The sequence below is a fragment of the Seriola aureovittata genome, chromosome 9 (genome assembly GCF_021018895.1).
Source record: "Seriola aureovittata isolate HTS-2021-v1 ecotype China chromosome 9, ASM2101889v1, whole genome shotgun sequence".
In the NCBI taxonomy this organism is placed as follows: domain Eukaryota; kingdom Metazoa; phylum Chordata; class Actinopteri; order Carangiformes; family Carangidae; genus Seriola; species Seriola aureovittata.
In genome coordinates this window covers 12,767,270-12,784,710 of record NC_079372.1, presented here as the reverse complement: position 1 = coordinate 12,784,710, position 17,441 = coordinate 12,767,270, and the positions used below count along the sequence as shown (strand labels likewise).

The 17,441-nt window shown below is 38.3% G+C and overlaps 1 protein-coding gene across 1 annotated transcript in view; it reads right to left on the bottom strand.

Moving 5' to 3' along the window:
• The window catches only part of LOC130174663 (metabotropic glutamate receptor 4-like), a 175,373-nt gene that overhangs the window by 11,026 nt on the left and 146,906 nt on the right, over window positions 1-17,441 (bottom strand). The window contains exons 7-9 of the mRNA XM_056384732.1: window positions 10,790-10,990; window positions 4,045-4,181; window positions 1,316-2,251 (exon numbers count right to left, since the gene is read on the bottom strand). Of these exons, the coding sequence (XP_056240707.1) occupies window positions 1,316-2,251; window positions 4,045-4,181; window positions 10,790-10,990 (1,274 nt within the window). The remainder of the gene's footprint in view (window positions 1-1,315; window positions 2,252-4,044; window positions 4,182-10,789; window positions 10,991-17,441) is intronic.

Below are 17,441 nucleotides of genomic sequence, written 5' to 3'. Positions count from 1 at the left end.
TTACGTAAATGACTTTAAGTTAAGTGAGTGTCCCTGTGAATTGATAAACCAGTTGACAGGAAATTATTTTATAAAAACATTTTCTCCCCATGGTGTCCTGCCAACAGCTTCTATAGTCCACCAGTAACAAAGTACAGTAAAGAACAAGTCAAGTCACTGGTTGGGCAGTCTAATGCTACCTGTTGATATATGTTGATAACAGAATTTGAACGCATTTATGAAAAACACATCTGGCAAAGAGGACCAACTGGATTCTGAATTCTGCTACAAGGCAATTTCAAATGTATGTTTGTGTTATTACATGTAGAGTTTAAGCTGTTGTGCTGTACATAGATCAAAGGGAACTTAAAAACATGATGAAGGCCTCGGTGTTTTATTATCCATTTCTCTCTAAAGTGAGTACTCTGGAAGAATTAAGATCTCCAAACATTTGTGGGCAACTGGTAATGTTCTTAATATTACTCCTTTACAACAACTATATATTTTTTTAAAACTGCAGAGAACAAAAAGTGTGTCCCTTCCTCAAAGGGCACATCCCACATTGCTTTTGTCAAGTAAATATTTTCTATGCTATAACAGGTGTTGAGGCATTGGGCTCGACGATGACTTTACTAGTGCCAAATGTCAATGCACACTTATCCACTACCTTGCTTTTTAACACAAACTCTTTTATGTTGCAATCTAAAGTCTGTCATATTTGTTATCGTGCAGTGTACATCTGTGTTGAGCAACCTCAAAATTAGCAACGTTAGAGGTAATTTGTGATTCATTTTCAACTGACAAGAAAGACAGTAATTTTATGCCACTTCACAAACATGCGTTATCTATTTCTGTGTGCATGAATGTGCAGTGATTGACTACTTGGTATTACCACTCGGTGAAGCTGAATCACACAGAAACACAATTAAAGAAAACATCCAAACATGAGGTGAATCAATTACCCTCACAAGTTGACTCTAAAAGCCTTGTAATCCCCACAGTGCATAAAGCCCATCATCTCATGATGAACAGTGGCAGCATCCACAAATACAACAGGCTGATGCTATATAACAAAAATAATTTAAGTGGCCATTTTCTTCACAATGAGCTGCACAGGATATATAAAAGGACTCTAAATGGAGAACTGACTTCCAACACGCACAAGTGAATTTAATTGACTAGCTGCCATTGTGCTCTTTATAAATACAGTGCAGTTGGTGAGAGCTTAGTGTGTGCCTTGGCTTCCGAGCATAGATCTAAAACATTAGATTGTAAGAATGGGGCAAACTTAGATGGTTATTTTATATATCCACCACATTTCAGATTGAATATTTACCTTTTCCGCTGATTGTGAGGTCCCAAAGAAGATGGGGATGAAGGCAAGCCATACAATGCAGGTGGTGTACATGGTGAATCCGATGGGCTTGGCCTCGTTGAATGTCTCAGGAACCCCTCTGGTCTTGATGGCATAAACTGTGCAGGTGACCATCAGCAGCATGCTATAACCCAGCAGACAGATGAGGGACAGGTCTGATATATCGCATTTCAGAACGCCACGGGCCATTTCAGGATTGGCTGTACGCTGGTCCTCATAGTCAATGATGGCTTGTGATGGGTCGACGCCAAACCAGATGCACACTCCAAGAAGCTGCATTGATATCAGGCTGAATGTGATGACTAACTGTGACGCCGGGGAGATGAATCGAGGGGCACTGACCGACATCTTGCCCTGCTCAAAAATCCTGTAGATCCGATTTGTCTTGGTAAGTAGTGCTGCATAGCTTATACTCATACCCAGGCCCAGGAAAATCCGTCGCAGTGAGCATATGACCACATCAGGGGTGGAGATCATGAGGAATGTTGTAGCATAACACAGGAAAATACCTGTCAGCAGCACGTAGCTCAGTTCTCGACCTGATGCCTTAACGATGGGTGTGTCATTGTAGCGTATAAAGGTGGAAACCACAAACAGTGTTGCCATGATGCCCAGGACAGCGATGAGAACAGGGATTACTGCCCATGGGGAGCTCCACTCCAGCTTGACAATGGGAATGGGAACGCAGCCAGTGTGGTTGTCATTAGGCCGCAAATCAAAGCGGCACATCTTGCAGGTGTAAGTGTCTGCCTGATACTGGTAGCCATCACAATTCTCACAGTGCCAACAACATGGGATTCCCTTCACTGTCTTCTTGCGCTGGCCAGGACGGCAGGGTTGGCTGCAAATAGAGGAGGGGACTTCTTGTGTTCCGCCAGGCCACTGCATCTCATTGATCTGGAGGGAAAAGGATGAGAAAGGAGAAGAGTCTGTCTATCAGTTTATTCCACTTCCCCATTTTAACACCAGTTTACTCATACTTGCGTACACCCTGAAACCCAAACAAGGTAAATAATGTGCAGTTACTTAGTATTAATGCATTTGGACAAGTTCATAATGACAATTAAAAAGCAATTTCAAACTAGGATTAAACTAACCTTTAAAGGTCAGTAAAGCAAAAACATTAACAGAGTTTGATACATATTGTTTCACTAGATACATATTGAACAACACACTACATAATGCATAAGGACATAGCTCCGTTAACACGTGGTAGATTAGTTTATACAGACAGAAGTGCGGGCATAATGGAATGAACAGACTATAAATGGGATATTCACCACATGAGAGTGGCAGTTTGTTACTTTTTATCAAGACTTTGTGTAAATTGCTTTGTAATCGCTTTCAAGGAATGCTGCACGAACTTGAGGAACAATAACTAAGTAGTCCTGCTTCGTGCCACTGCAGTCTCAACATAGTGCAATGCAGTAGCATGTGCCTGTGCTGTTGCATGGACCTTTTATTTATTTTTATTACAATGCAGTTTGCTTAAGGCCTTATTAAGTGAACTAGGGTGCGGAAAGGGATGGGGAGTATTCAATTATTCAAATAAACATCTGGCTGGTTGAGATGATTGGTTTTGTGTCTAAAAAATCTCCATGTGGCATTCTTAATTTTTCTTGGAGGTCACTGCCAGTCAGGTGAAGCTGATAAATCGATCTTTGTGCAGCAGTAACTCAGGACCTTCTGTCTACAATAAACTAATACTATGCCTACAGTGTGTGTGTGTGTGTGTGTGTGTGTGTGTGTGTTTGTGTTAACAAAACAATAACACCTGGGGCTCATGGATAAATTATGCATAACAGCAAAAATAAGGCACACATATGGCTCCTCACAAAGTTTGGCAGTTAAAACAAAGTATTTTTGATGTGAACATATGTAACACTGCAGATTTTATGCTCCATGCATATGTGTATGCTGAAGAGCAAACTGGTAAGACTATTAATGATGGCAAATGTCAAAATAAGGTTAATGTAGAAAGATGCCCTTGTCTTTTTACCTCATTGTAGACCCACTCATATGAGCATAATTGTCAGTGGAAATGTTAGCTAAAGCATTTGTCAGCCTGCATGTTTATGAATTTTAAAGCCAACCAGAAAGAGGATGATTTATTAATAATATTATCCCGTCGACTGTTGCCCTATGAAACCCGACATAAGCAAGATGCATTCTGTATAATCTTTGATAACAGTGATAAGTTATGAGAAGGTGAATAAATGAAGTGACAATATTAGAGTTGCTGTAAATGTCACAAATAATGGTTACAAGTTAAGAGGCTGCTCTGGCACTGTTGGAGGAAAATAAATTCAAATGAGAATGTATATTTTGAGATCATGTTAGCTTTTGTCCTAATTGATGACAGGCACGTTTCATTGCAGCTTTTTCTTGTAAATAATTGTGACAAAACTTCCCTCCTACAATTCCTTCATTCAGTACCTTTCTGCAGGACTGATGGTCAGAACAGTCTTTGCAGTTGGTGAAGCTGCCGATTGTAGTTTTATTGTCATGTTCTTTTTGTATTTTCTTGTCGAGACTAAATGCTCAACAGTAATGATATGCTAAACAGCCAAATATGGGGTGTCTGATGATACATCACTTTGGCTGATGGTCAAAGTCTAATGTAAATATTGAGCCACCACAAAAATCTGTCACTTACTACTGTCACTCACTAATATTCAAAATATTCGTACGTCTAAGTGGAGTTGATCTGTCCAGTGGCCGATGATCTTGTACTCTGTCATGTTATTTGCGATCTGATATTGGTAGATTTCATATCGACCAGGAGCATCTCCATTCACATTGAAGACCACCGGTGTGCCAGCAATTCCTGAGGATAAAAAAAGAAAAAAGGTCAAAAATGGTTGTGGTTGTTATTTTACAGGGCAGATTGTAACTTGCAGAACGCTAGTGCTGGACAATACAGTAAAAACTCAAGCTCTTGTTCTCATAATTCCCTGAGACGAAATGAGGCTGCAAGGGGACTTCAAGCCAATGCTGTTACAGTGATAATGATGGGAGCAAAATAGATGTTGACAGCCATGTTTTCCTGGTCCTTTGAGGAGGGCCAGGGCTGCTGTCTGTTCATGTTCCCATATCATTTCACACTCCTTCATTCTGCTTATTGCCCCATTGCTTGTTATCCACAAGGTCCCCACTCAGAGTGCTAATGAATGACAGCACTGATATTGATTACCACTTTGAGGTCTCTCTCATCCCTCTACTTCCTGTTTCTGTCCGTTTCTGAGCCAACCTACAAACCCCTCTCCAGCCTCCCAACCTGTTATAAAATTGTGGTGTGAGAGAACGAGGATTTGCAGATTTTGTGATGAGAACCCACCACTGAGGGTCTTAGAGGAGAGGATCATTAATAGCGTTACCATCTCTATTTGCTCCTACCAAATTTGCTTTCTCTCCTTTGATGCAATCCCCCAATACTCAGCAATTCTGAAGCATGTTGAAATAGGGGCGTGGAAAGTCCAAAAACAAAAAATGGCATTAGTTCACTTCCAGCTGAAGTGTGTTTTGGATTGCCTGCAAAATAGTACACTAGATGCTAGAGCTGCCTTTTTCTGCAACAGAATGAGGATAGGCATCATGCCCAGACACTTGATTCAAAGTTGTTCATGTTCCACAAATATTGATCTCTATATCTCCTCTATCAAAAGAATAAAAATAATTATTTATGTGAGTGTTTTGTTCTCTTTAATAGGTCACAGTATTGATTGTTGATTGTTCTTTGAACCTGTGAGTCAGAGTTGGAAACCTGTTTGTCAGACTTTGAGACCAGATTTATTTTTCCCCCTCTGAAAATTAGTGTGTGTCAGAGGTTTGATTAAAACCCATAGGATTTAATTGCATTAGCACCATCCTGCTGCATTATCTAGAGGGCATGTCTAAGACAACAACAGGCAGTCATGTAATTATGATGATTTTCTTGCCCGTCTCAGCAATACACGGAATTGAGTGGGATGTATTTTCCTACTAATTTGATTGCTTTAATCGATTAGTTTCACCTCTTAACTTGCAGAAAGGCATTGCAGTTTTCATGCACAGCCAGCAAATATTAACAAACTGCTTGTTTAATAACCGCGTAAAATTTTTGAGGAAACACTGCACCAAGATGTAAGCCATGCAATATAAGAAAAACCATCGAATGAAAATGAAATGGTCACAGTGAAATTGTCTTAATTTGACTCTAAATGTGCTAAACTGGACTCATAACCGTGTGGGAAAGAGACTCCATGTTAACGCTTTGAGAGCTGAATGAACTGTACTGATGAGAGAAGATGAGTGCAGGACAGTATGTAGGCACTGTATTATTAATTACATTCAGCTTCAAATCCAATTTAAAATATACAAACATGATTAACATTTACTCATTGTAGTTGTGACAGTGGCAGTGAAACAGAGCTGTTTTGAGTCCCTGAAATTCATATCAGTTTAAATCTTCCCAGTAGTAAATGCAAGTTGCTGCTCATTGAAATTCCAAACCTGCTTATGTTTTTAATTTTTTTATTTTAAGGCCCATTTATTGATGATTGACACTCATTTAAAGCTGTACTCTGTTTCTCTTAAGAACTGACAACATATTCAAACAAAACAGTAATTTTTAGGATGCCACGGCTGCAGTAATACGAGAATGACCCTTCCACTCCATTAAAAGCCATTAGCCAAAGCCAGGAGAAATCTAATGCGTTTACAAATGTTGAATAAAAACTGATCAACATAAGATACAGATTTTGCTGCTGAACTTAAAAAGTGTGGAGGTGGCTTCAGTGAACTCAATTCCTTTGAGGGCATTTGTTAATAACCAAACAAAACGAGTTAAAGAAAACAGCATTATCCTCTTTCTTTATAAATGTAAAGCATTAATTTGAAATACCAAGTTTCCGAGATGTCAGACACTGTAATTTATTTCTACTCTAAATAGAGGCCAAGCCTTACATGGTTATTAGTCATTCAATTGGGCAGAGTTAATGCAGCCAATGCTGGGGTTGATTATCTTTTCAGAGTTCCTTCTTGTATGACGCCGACCTCAGAAATAGTTTAGTTTTTCAAACTGTACTGTATCCTCATGATTGGCTATTTTGCTTAATATGTCTAGTTCACAGTCCATTATTAACCAGTATTTACTCTCTTTAATTTGAGATCATTCAATAGTTTGCATTGGTCTGAGCAGTAGACTGTTCTTTTCTTATATAAAGAAAAGTGGCTCCACAAATCCACATTAAAATCTTTTTTCACACTGCTTAATTACTATTAGTAATGTTTTTGCAGATCAGTCTCTCATATAGTGGCATACGATCCTGTGAGTCCTTCCACGCATTACATCCACATTAAATTAGTAATCAAACCTCATGAAAACAGGCAGCTTAAAATGACTAAATTGAAACGCTGATATTACAGCCAACCTTTAATCACAACAAGTTTAACACTGCTCTGGTATCTGCTTTATGTCTAGCAAGGTTACCTCGTAAAACAAAATGCACTCAGGAAAAACATAGACTTAAGCACCGCTGAGTGTGTACTATTTCGGAATGTAACCAGCTGCGTTTTCCCTCAGCATCACTGGGATTTCAATCTTAATGCCATACATCGATAAGCAGCAACTTCATCTACAATATCCGTAGTGCTTGGGTTTCCTCTTTCCTTTAGTCAGCGTGGATGACTATAGACAATTCCCAGAATACATCGGGATCATGTAGAGTTTCCTGCTGTTTTCCTACAAACCTTTTAAATTCTCCATCCCTTTGAGCCAAGAGTCTCTTAAAAGCAAGGTGGTATTCCAGTAATGTGTAGCATTGATTTTCTGGCCATCCTGTTGTAGCCCCAATGGCTTCAGTGCTGACAAGCCTTCCAGTAAAATAACACCATGAATAAAGGAATGCATAAAGAATTTAAATTTAATTCTATAAAACAAACCTGTTATACACTATTTCAGATTAAAGCTTTACTCTGTTGCTGGGAGAATTGATTCATCTTGTAAACAAATGTGACTTCAAAATACAACTCCAAACAATTTCTTTTTCTTTTTTTATCTTCCACAAATGAGGGCTGACCTGCTTACATAATAATATGCACACTCAGGAACAGGTAAACAATGTTTTGACTTTGAAGATAGGGCCTACAGTAAAACACAGCAGAGCGCTACAGAGTTTGCTTTCAATATCCATTAGGCATGAAAAGCAACTGCTGCAAACCTAAGTGTCAAGTTAACCTTTATTATTCCCAGCAATAAAGGTTATGTTGACTACATGACAAAAAAAATATGTTAATCCATACTTAACTTATAGTATTATTTTCAGTGTTTTCTTTTGTAAATACCTTACCATTACATACTTAAGGATCTTTTTGCCCTTTTGTCTTTTTTTCCTCATTTACCAACAAAATTGATCTCTGTTGCTGCCAGCCCCTACTGTCACCCTGCGGGGGCTGTGCTACCATGTGCCTTCCAATAAGTCCTCCAAACTAGGCGAAAAAATGTTTGTTTGTCAGCATCTTCCAAACTTGCACATACAAGGTTTCCTGATCTGACACCATATCAACATGATGATTATCTGCCATTGCTATTGTTCAGGTTTTAGCCCTTAACTTGTCATCCTCTTCTAAGTTTAGAATCAGGCTTAATTTTTGCTAGATTGGTTGTTGTTAGTCAGTCAGCCAGTCTTGAAGAAAAACTTTGCTATGATACAAAACTGAACTACGCTACACATCTTCCAGGCATATGGCTCCATATTTTTCTTGTTTTTTCCATCTTGCTTTCCTTTCATGGTATTGGAATTGTCAGTAGACAGAACCAATCGGGAGTTCTGTGCGATATTCAGTGCGAGCAGCCACGTCTTGGCTGCTATATTGATCTGTACAGTGTAAACGTCAAAGCCACATGTTCAGGTGAATAAGATGTTTAGTGTGGGTTAACACAATGTACAAATTAAAAAAACTAACATATAGTGTTTACTCAGTGTTAGGTTAACGTAGTAAAACTACTTAGTTCATGTTAGGGAGGTTTGTTGTGTTTTAAAATAACTACTTGGTTGAGGTCAGGAAAATACTGTGTTAAAAGGAAGCAGTGTTGGCTGTCAGTAGGCAATTTGAGCCAATAGCAAAAGCCATAATGTTTCCTGTGAGGAAAGTCTCTAGAGTTACTAACTCCTTGATTTCTCTGACAATAACAGTGTTCATTGGGAGAGTCAACATGAAATTTATACTCTTCCCCCAAAAAGTTAGGGTTAGCCGCTGATCCAATCAGTAGCAGTTGATAGTGTGGAACATAATCTCTTGCTTTCCACTGCCAAACACTTCCAGTTGTGTGCCTTGGACCAAATTGCAGGCATTGATGCTGGCAAGTCGAGATTGTTGTAAATGAGGGCAACCTCAACAAACTTCTTGAGTATGAATAAAAGTCGGAATGAAATAAATTGAATTCTAGATTCTGCAGCAGTGGACAAGTGTTTTTTTTTTTTTTTTCTTTTTTTTTCTTTTATGAAGTTCCTTTGTTTTTCTCATTTATTGTAAATGATTCCACCACGTACTTACTGTGGCTTGACTGCCCCTGAACCAGGGATCCCACTCTGTAATTGTCATCGAATAAATGTGTCCCTTACTGTATAATCATCTGAGGGTGGAGCTGGTTTGAGACTGTGTCAGAGCGCTCTTTGTTGCATTCTGCTTGATTGCATGAACACCCTGACCCTCTACCCCTCTGATGTACAATTATCTAAAGTTGTTATAACTACTAATGCTGACCTAAGTTAGACCCCAGTCTGCAAACATTTTCATTATGTCTTGTCAAGTCAGCGGGTTAATTTCGTGCGAACGCTATTTTCATGCCCTCCCTATATATATGCATCTTTTTTTGTACATGTAAGCCTATAATTAATTTTCAAAGTTTCAAAGTGCATCTTACTTGTTGCTACAGTTTATGAAAGTGTTACTTTTGTATAATCATGTTCATCAGGTTTTTATAATGTAAATTAAAACCTAACTTTCAACATCCTTACTATATATCAGTTTGTACACTGTTGCTAAATATTTTATCATGTTCATCAACACTTGTCATCATTTACTATGATTTCCAAAAGCAGTTTTTCTTTTTAATTTCATCATTGTGACACAATAGCAGTTTATCCAGATGACATACGAGGTTGTCTGCTAGGCCTCAGTGAAACCTGAACTTCTGGGTTCTGTTCCAGACATAAGAAAACCTCATTCAATAGTACACTGACATATTTGTAATAATGCATATAACCAGAATATTCAGCCCTGAAATATAATACTCATTAGGTGTGGTTTGCTCCAGATAAGGACGTCCATTTTTGTCATTTTTTAAAATAAAAATGATTGTCAATATTTTACTTTATAGTGGTGTTTAATGAACGCCATTTCCCATAAGCCCAAGACCAGTGCGTATTAAACATCATGCCTTGACAAAATAGGTGAGTCCATGGGCAAATTGAGGGGCTGTAGCACTGCATGAAGTTACAGAAGCTAGTTGAGGCTAAACAGGAAGTGACATCAGAACTTTCTCTCTATTACATTTTAGACTTATAAAATGCAAGCGTCAAAGCTACGTGACCTGTGTTGTGAGTACATACTAATGACTGTATATAAAGATAGATGGGGGGTGTGACGTCATGATTGACAGCTGTGATTGACATCGCAGTTGAGTCATGCAGGTGGTCGGGCAGGATCTCAATACCAGTGGTTCAGCCCTGTTCACTACTGCACAGACTCTGACTTCAAATGACATCACTAGTGCTAGGTGCTAGCACCCATGGGTGGGGATATTTTGGCTTCATTTTATGGCAGTGGCAGGAAGTGGAGATGCATCGCCCATCTTTACATACAGCCATTGGTGAATACAGTAAGTGTATTTAACTCGTATCTATTTCTGGACAAAGATGAAAACTGCATATTACATTTGTCAGTAACACTAAAAACATAGAACTTAAGTTTACATTGGACAACCACTGCAAAACTGCTGCCTGTTTTTGCCTTCGTCTTGTCCCCCTCACCCCCCCCCCACCCCCCACCCATTTATGTACAATTTTAACTCACCAGCCAGTGCACTTGAAGCAGGAAATCTCATGCGTGGGCAATTCAATGCTGACAAGATAAGGCGGGAAATCTCACAAAGCACAGTTCCTGTGCATCATCAGCAATGATAAACCACGCTGTTCTGCTGCTGATTGTCAACCCTCCTACAGATCACAGCCACTTGCTGGGAGTAATTTACATTCAGTAGCCTGATAATTGGAGACCACTGTATACTCGCAAAGCCTCTGCATGAAAATGTTAGTGAATCCCTGTTGTAATACCATACACACTCTAAGTGAGTGAATAGTGAGTGACATGTATATGTTGTAGTTTTTTTTTTTTTTTTTTAATAAATAGCAAAATTGGTCAGTGTACATGCATAGAATTGGGAATACACACCTGTGAAGTTGACATTGCGGATGTACTTGAGCAGCAGTGTGCCGTTGATGGTGTCCATCTTGGAGCAGAGGCCAACTTTTCCAGGACAGAGGTCTCTGTGCATGTTGTGCAGAGCATGAGCCATGGCATAAACTGCGTCAATCACAAACTGTACCTTCCCCTCCTGCTCGTAGGATGAATCTTTCCCGATCCGCTCGTGGTCTAAAAAAACAAACATTAACAACACAAAAATTCCAACTCATGAAATTATGTCCCACACGGGACTGACTTGATTTCTTCATAATTAATTGCATTTTATGATCACCATTTTAGGTTTAACTTATATATGTTCCGATGCTGTGTTTTACTGGCAATCAAGACCAGAATATGTCATGAATGAAAAGCTGCTCCACAATCAGTCAAAAATGTAAGAACTAAACAATGATTGCTAGATGTGTAAAATCAAGCAAATGATAGCCTTTCAAAAGGCCTGATTACTCAATTGTGAACTCGTCTTTTTTTTTTTCACCATATTTAATTTATTTAGAGATTGGCATTGATGTGCATATTAACCACTAATTATATGCTATTTCTTCTAGACATCAATCACCGAATCTCCTTCCACAAAATCCAAAATGGCCTCGTGTGCAGCCTTTCTCATTATGGTCTGTCGATCACTGATTAGACCCACTCAAGATTATTCAACACAACTCTCTCAGTTCATACATCCTAATCTGCCTTTCTCATTGCACCTAAAAGGCTTTGCAGTACTGCATAGCACCATCCAAAGATCTTTCAGAAAGGTTAAACCGAGCAAAGGCTTGTCAATACAAATGTGAATTGGAAATGTTACTTGGGAACGCTCTCTGAGGACTCCCAGGTCTTGTTTATATGATCTCCTAGTGTTTATCCCCACAAAGTCACGTGCCACCTCACATCTATTAATCAAGAGCAGAGAGTGTGATAGAGTGGTGGAGGAGGAGTGGAAGACACGGCAAGACAAGCCTAATCATTCTCCACTATTAATGTAATTAGTTATGACAGGTGTATATTAATCATGGCCGGGGTTGTTCTAATACTTGTGAAAATGTGTTAATCGCCAAGCAAGGTTTCAATTAGTGGCTTAATCTTTTTATTGCCAATGCCCTGCCAGACAAGTTAAACAGAAAGAGTGACAGCAGGATACTGGTACTGCAGTAAGTAATATACACCAACAGCAACAAGTGACAGGAGTGATAGGAAACCTTTAAAGTAAAGCTTCATTAGAAATATACCGTAGTTTACAAACATCAGTCGTTCTGCTATGAGTATTGTTTGCTTATTTGGTTTTGTTAAAATTAAAAGAAGAACTGCAGTATAAATTCAAGTTAAAACCTGTTGTTGATTATAGAATTTTCCATGTGTTAAGTGGTAATCAAAATCCTTTGTTTACTTACTGAGGGGTAGCCTCACTTGTTTGCAACTAAAGCTTTTTGTGCCCTCAAAACCTGCATCAGAGTTGTTTTTTTATTTTAATTATTTAATTATTAAATCTCAGAATAAAATGGTAAGAATTATCACAACAGGAACAGGACAAACTCTCACCGATTTCACACTTTGTTCGATCACAGATTTTAGTGCTGCCACAGCTGCGGTGAAGAGGGCTGAGTAAACAGACACTCCACATGTGCTCTGCTTTAAATGTCTTTTATTTATAACCCATTTTAACACTGTCATTCTTTCCTCATAGTGTGCTGCTCATTGCTCTCTTTCCCTATGAATGCAAGGGGATTACAGACTGATTCAATCTTAAATTAGTTGTCTGCAGTGTTATTGCTTTGAATGTGACTTCATGTGAATTACAGAGCAATGCAAACGAATCCCCCCAGGAAATATGATATATTTTATAATCAGACACGGCGAAGACAAGTGATTGTTGAAGTTACAGATAAAATTCGATGCTTTTTTATTCTTTGTGACAAGAGCTTATTGAAGTCAAACCAAAAATCCTGATATTTTGTAATAGAGGTTCATTTGCATCGATTCAATAGACAGTCTGTGTCAGTCTGTTTCCCTGTGCTTTGAGGGTTGATGCTTTTGTAGAATAGTTAAATCCCCTGATTTTGAACTCCGCTCAACTTGAGGGAAAAATATGTTTGGAAATGGAGTAATTTGTATTACATCACCTCATTTTTTTTCTTCATACCATTAAAGAAGGACTTAAAATAATAATTCTGAATAATAGCTCACATCAATAACACTTAATGTGGTAAAGTGGAAAGAGTGACCATAATCAATTTGGTGCGCTAATGGGTGTGGGCTTTTGCAGACTGTTTCCTAATAACTGAAGAATTGTTTGGTGATAATTGTACCTAAATATATATTTTATAGGATATGCTATGTCTTTATGTCATTGATTTCAGGTAAGGTAAACGTCCCTGTTATTCAACAAATGCTTGGTTCTTTTTCAGGGTGTCATTCACAAGTTTGCATCAACACAAGCGCCAACACAAGCCAATGTAAACAATGCCTCATATTCAGAGAGCGAAAACACAATATGAAGCAGTTGATAAAGAGGAATCATGTTTTGTAAGATGTCTGTGGCAGGAATTTCTTATCTCAATAGAGACACTTCATTTTAACAAGTGCTAGCTTTAAACAGATGAATAGTTTTTGTTTGTCTTGTTATTATATGCTCCCCAGTATTTGCTCGCTTAGAAGAGGCAATTTAACATCAGTGACAAGGCTCTGAATGTTTAAAGAGCTTGAATATTGGCACTTACTCTACAAATGTGTGCTACAGGCAAAATGAAGCTGGAATAGGCAGTCCATCTCTTTTTGTGGCTGTCACAGCCTTTCTCCTTTTAATCTCCCTCTCTCTCTTGCTCTTTGAACCACTCGCTTTCTTGCTCTCTCTCTTTTATACATAAATATAGAGATATTTGGCTCATTTATGAAATGTGTCAGTGGTCTGCCAGCCAGAAGGGCCTATATAGAGTTGCATGTCTGGGTTGCCCCTAAAGCGATGGTTTCCCTGCAAAGTTCAAAGACCTGCAGGTCAGGGAGACTGGTGGCTCCCATCTCGTTTGGCTTTTGACCAATGAAAATGAAGCAATATGTGCTTGTGATCCCTTGCCACAGGTTCTAACCTCATGTGGATGTGAACAGAAAAAAGTCTAAAATATAGCAACATCACAAGACGACATACTCTTGCGCAACAGTATTTTTTTCTCCCTTTCTTATCCCTTTAATCACACTTGAGATTTCAGGTTGGCAATCACTGGGGTAGAATGAAAATTGTAATTTGTATGTTAAGTCTGTGTATGGTTGTTTTCCCAATACATTTTCTCCTATGTTTCTCATCAACACTCCTCTTCTATTAACTCTGAGGAGATGTGGGGTTTAATACAGAAAGGGAAAGACGGAAGGAATGAGACAAATCTGATCAGTTAATGTTATTACCTCATGTTCGTCAGCTATTGATATTGGGATTGTCGATATAGACTCTCAGTCCAGTTTTAATATACACCCAATGCAAAACATATCCCCAGTAATCTACAGCTGTGACAATGATAATTAACATACTGTATAGAACTGACTGTGATGTTGCTGTACCTAAAAGCTACAGGCTATTTGATTTGTCATTTTTCCCAAATTTTGTTCTGTATATTCTCGCCCTGGTCACAGCCAAAAATTGTTTAATACAATACAGTACAATATAGGGCAATATCAATGTCACTATCAATATATGGGTTATTGTGTAGAACAGTAATGTTTTATTTTGGAAATTTGGACAGAACAATGAATTAATTTTATAAGTAAGTTATACAAACAATATTGTGTAAATATAATATAATTTCATGATTTAGTTTTTTAAGCGTTTTTGGCATGTGTTTAATTTGTTTGCATTATCTGAGTAAGAATACAACTGCAAATCATTGATCTCATAGTTCCTGTGGATGAATAAATCTTTAATAAAGTTGCGTCTTTAATGTTTAGTTTAAATTAGGGCTGTCCCTACAAGTCAATGAATCGATTCATCAGTCCAGAAGACCCTGAGTTGACAAGCGTTTTGTGAGCTGCTTCGCAGTACACAGAGTAACGCAGGAGCAATTGTGTGGCAGGCTGTAAACTTTACAGTCCTCTTGTCTTGTCTTAAAATGGCCGAACCACAAAACTGACTGTGATGGAAGTCGAGCCGGAAACAGAGGACAGCACGACTCGTTTCTGTTGACTGTTTCAATACTCTCTCACACATTCCGTATCTTTAAAGAATTTATTTCTCTCAAACATGGCTTCATTGGTCAGTGGAGAGAAAGGACAGTAACTGGAAGGTTAGTCAGCAGAGCAAAACAAGCATTGATGTGAATGAAGTGGAAACCTTGCTACTGTATCTTTTCATATCAGTGCTCTAGGTGTTTACATCAAGGAAACCTTGAGATTCTGAAAGAAGACAATGATACAGAAAGCTCCAGGTCACACTGTATGGTCTTGCTCACAATATTCCTTTGAGGCAAATTGTTTCTTTTTTGCCTCCCTTTCATTCAAGGTAGAGAGGCGCAAAAATTTCATTTTCTTACTCGTGCACACTGTGATTTCGTTCTTTGTGATGCTGGAAATTATAGGCTATCTGTCCAACTAATGTGCTTAGATGATAGAGCAGACTGGATTGTTCTTTCAGTTTGGGTTGGGTGTAGTTCATTTTGACTTGCTGTAGTGGGTCACTGTAGGCGAGTTAATGATAAATTCGAGCCACACTTGAGAATAATGCATTATCCAGCGCTCATGATTTAGTATATGAACAATATTATATAATATTTATATTATTATATAAATGTTTGAAAAAAAACGGGAAAAGTGGGAAAAATCCTTATGTTACTCTTTTGGCATTCAGCATGTACAATAAGTGTTTTCATGTTATACCGTTCTAATTATTTCATATGATAAAGACGGTGATTTACATAATATTTCCTCTCCTCGTAAAATATAAGCAACATCCAGTGTATTGTCATGCAGGTCAATTTTTATGTATTTATTCAAATTGTATTTATTTTATTTCAAAGTTCAGACATATTGTGCCACCTTATCATGGTTCCAGGCATTTCTACTGAAAATTACTTTTGTCAAATTGTATCAAGAAACATACAATAATGTCATGCTAACTTTCAGCCTGTGTGTGTTTGGGGCAAACTGAGTAACTGTCTGACATGAAAGTTTCTAAAATAATAGTTAAATTGATCTCCTGAGAAAGTTTCTAAAATAATAGTTAAAATGATCTCCTAATGTGGCCCTAGTGAGGGGCTTGACAAACTTCGGTTGACAACCATTACAAATCCCTCCCATTTTCTTATTCCAATTAAGAAGATTGGGCATCATCACCCAGGGGACAGAAATAGACCGCAGTTCTTGACAGTGCTTGTCATCATTGCTTCCAAAGACACGGTCGGTCAAATGAAGTGAACTCATTGTTGCAGCTGCAAGCTATGGATAGCAATTAAGTTTTTCTTGCTCTAACTGCCTTTAAACAAGAATTCATTACAGGAAATGTCTAGGTATAAGAAATCTGGGGATAGCAAATTAGTTTTAAATGTGATACCCCTCTTTCCTGTCATACAGAGCATTCTAAACCACTGCAGGTCAATAATCATTTCTACACAGTGGATAAAACATCTTTTTCTTCTTTTCTGGTTCATCCTTTCTCTGAACCTTGACATTTGCAAGAGATCATCTCAAGAGAATCAAAGATCTGTCGAACATTGCTGAGTTGCACATGGTGTCCTTGGTGTTTTCAGTGAGCAATGGGCGTCAGACAATTGAGCAGGCATGCAGGCATGTACTTGTGTCAGGTAGCCTTGATGACTCATGTCTGCAGGGATTCAAAGCAACAGAGTGACTCAAGCCAGTTTGCTTCACTCAAACTGTGAGCCTCAACGTGTGCTGAAATGACGTCAATAAAAAGCATCGCACCTGCAGAGGCTGTCTTCACGGCCAACAGAGACAGAAAAACTTAATTATAGGAAATCCTGCATGAATTGTCTTGACTACAGGCAAATTGCTCTTTACATATTTATGGATGCAGTTTGAAGTGATTTTTGTAGATATAGCAATAGACAAGTAAAGCACTGTCATGCTTTTATGCAACAACTTTGAAGAAGAGAGTTTTTTTTAGGTTCACCCCAAAATAATTATGACTGATGTGTGAGCCAGACTCATTACTGACCAATGCAACTCTGATGACAAGGAGGATCTCATGATAATGTGCATCCTCTTTCTGTTGTTGCCAATTTGTGTCTTTTTTCCACAAATACAGACCTTATGTCAACCAGTTCTTGTTCATTCTGCTCTGCAAAATGAGATCAGGTTTTATGGTTCAGTAGCGTGAAATAGTGTGATGTACAGTGACTTGTCTGAGCAGATCAGATAGCACAGCATAAACTTCTGTCTGAATATGCTATAGACCTCCATTGTCCAATTAATTCCTATAACCTGGACATTTTGGTGTTCCTACTTATTCTGCTGCAGAAACCATAAAAGCTCTTTTTACAATACTGATAATAAAGGAAATATCTGAAAAGAACGGAAGGCAAGCTGGTCATGCCCTTTTTAAAAGCTTGAAAGCACAACTTACAAGTTTGAAACATAAAAGGACTTCACTTACATAAATGTGTTGGTAAATGTGACCTAATTCATATGC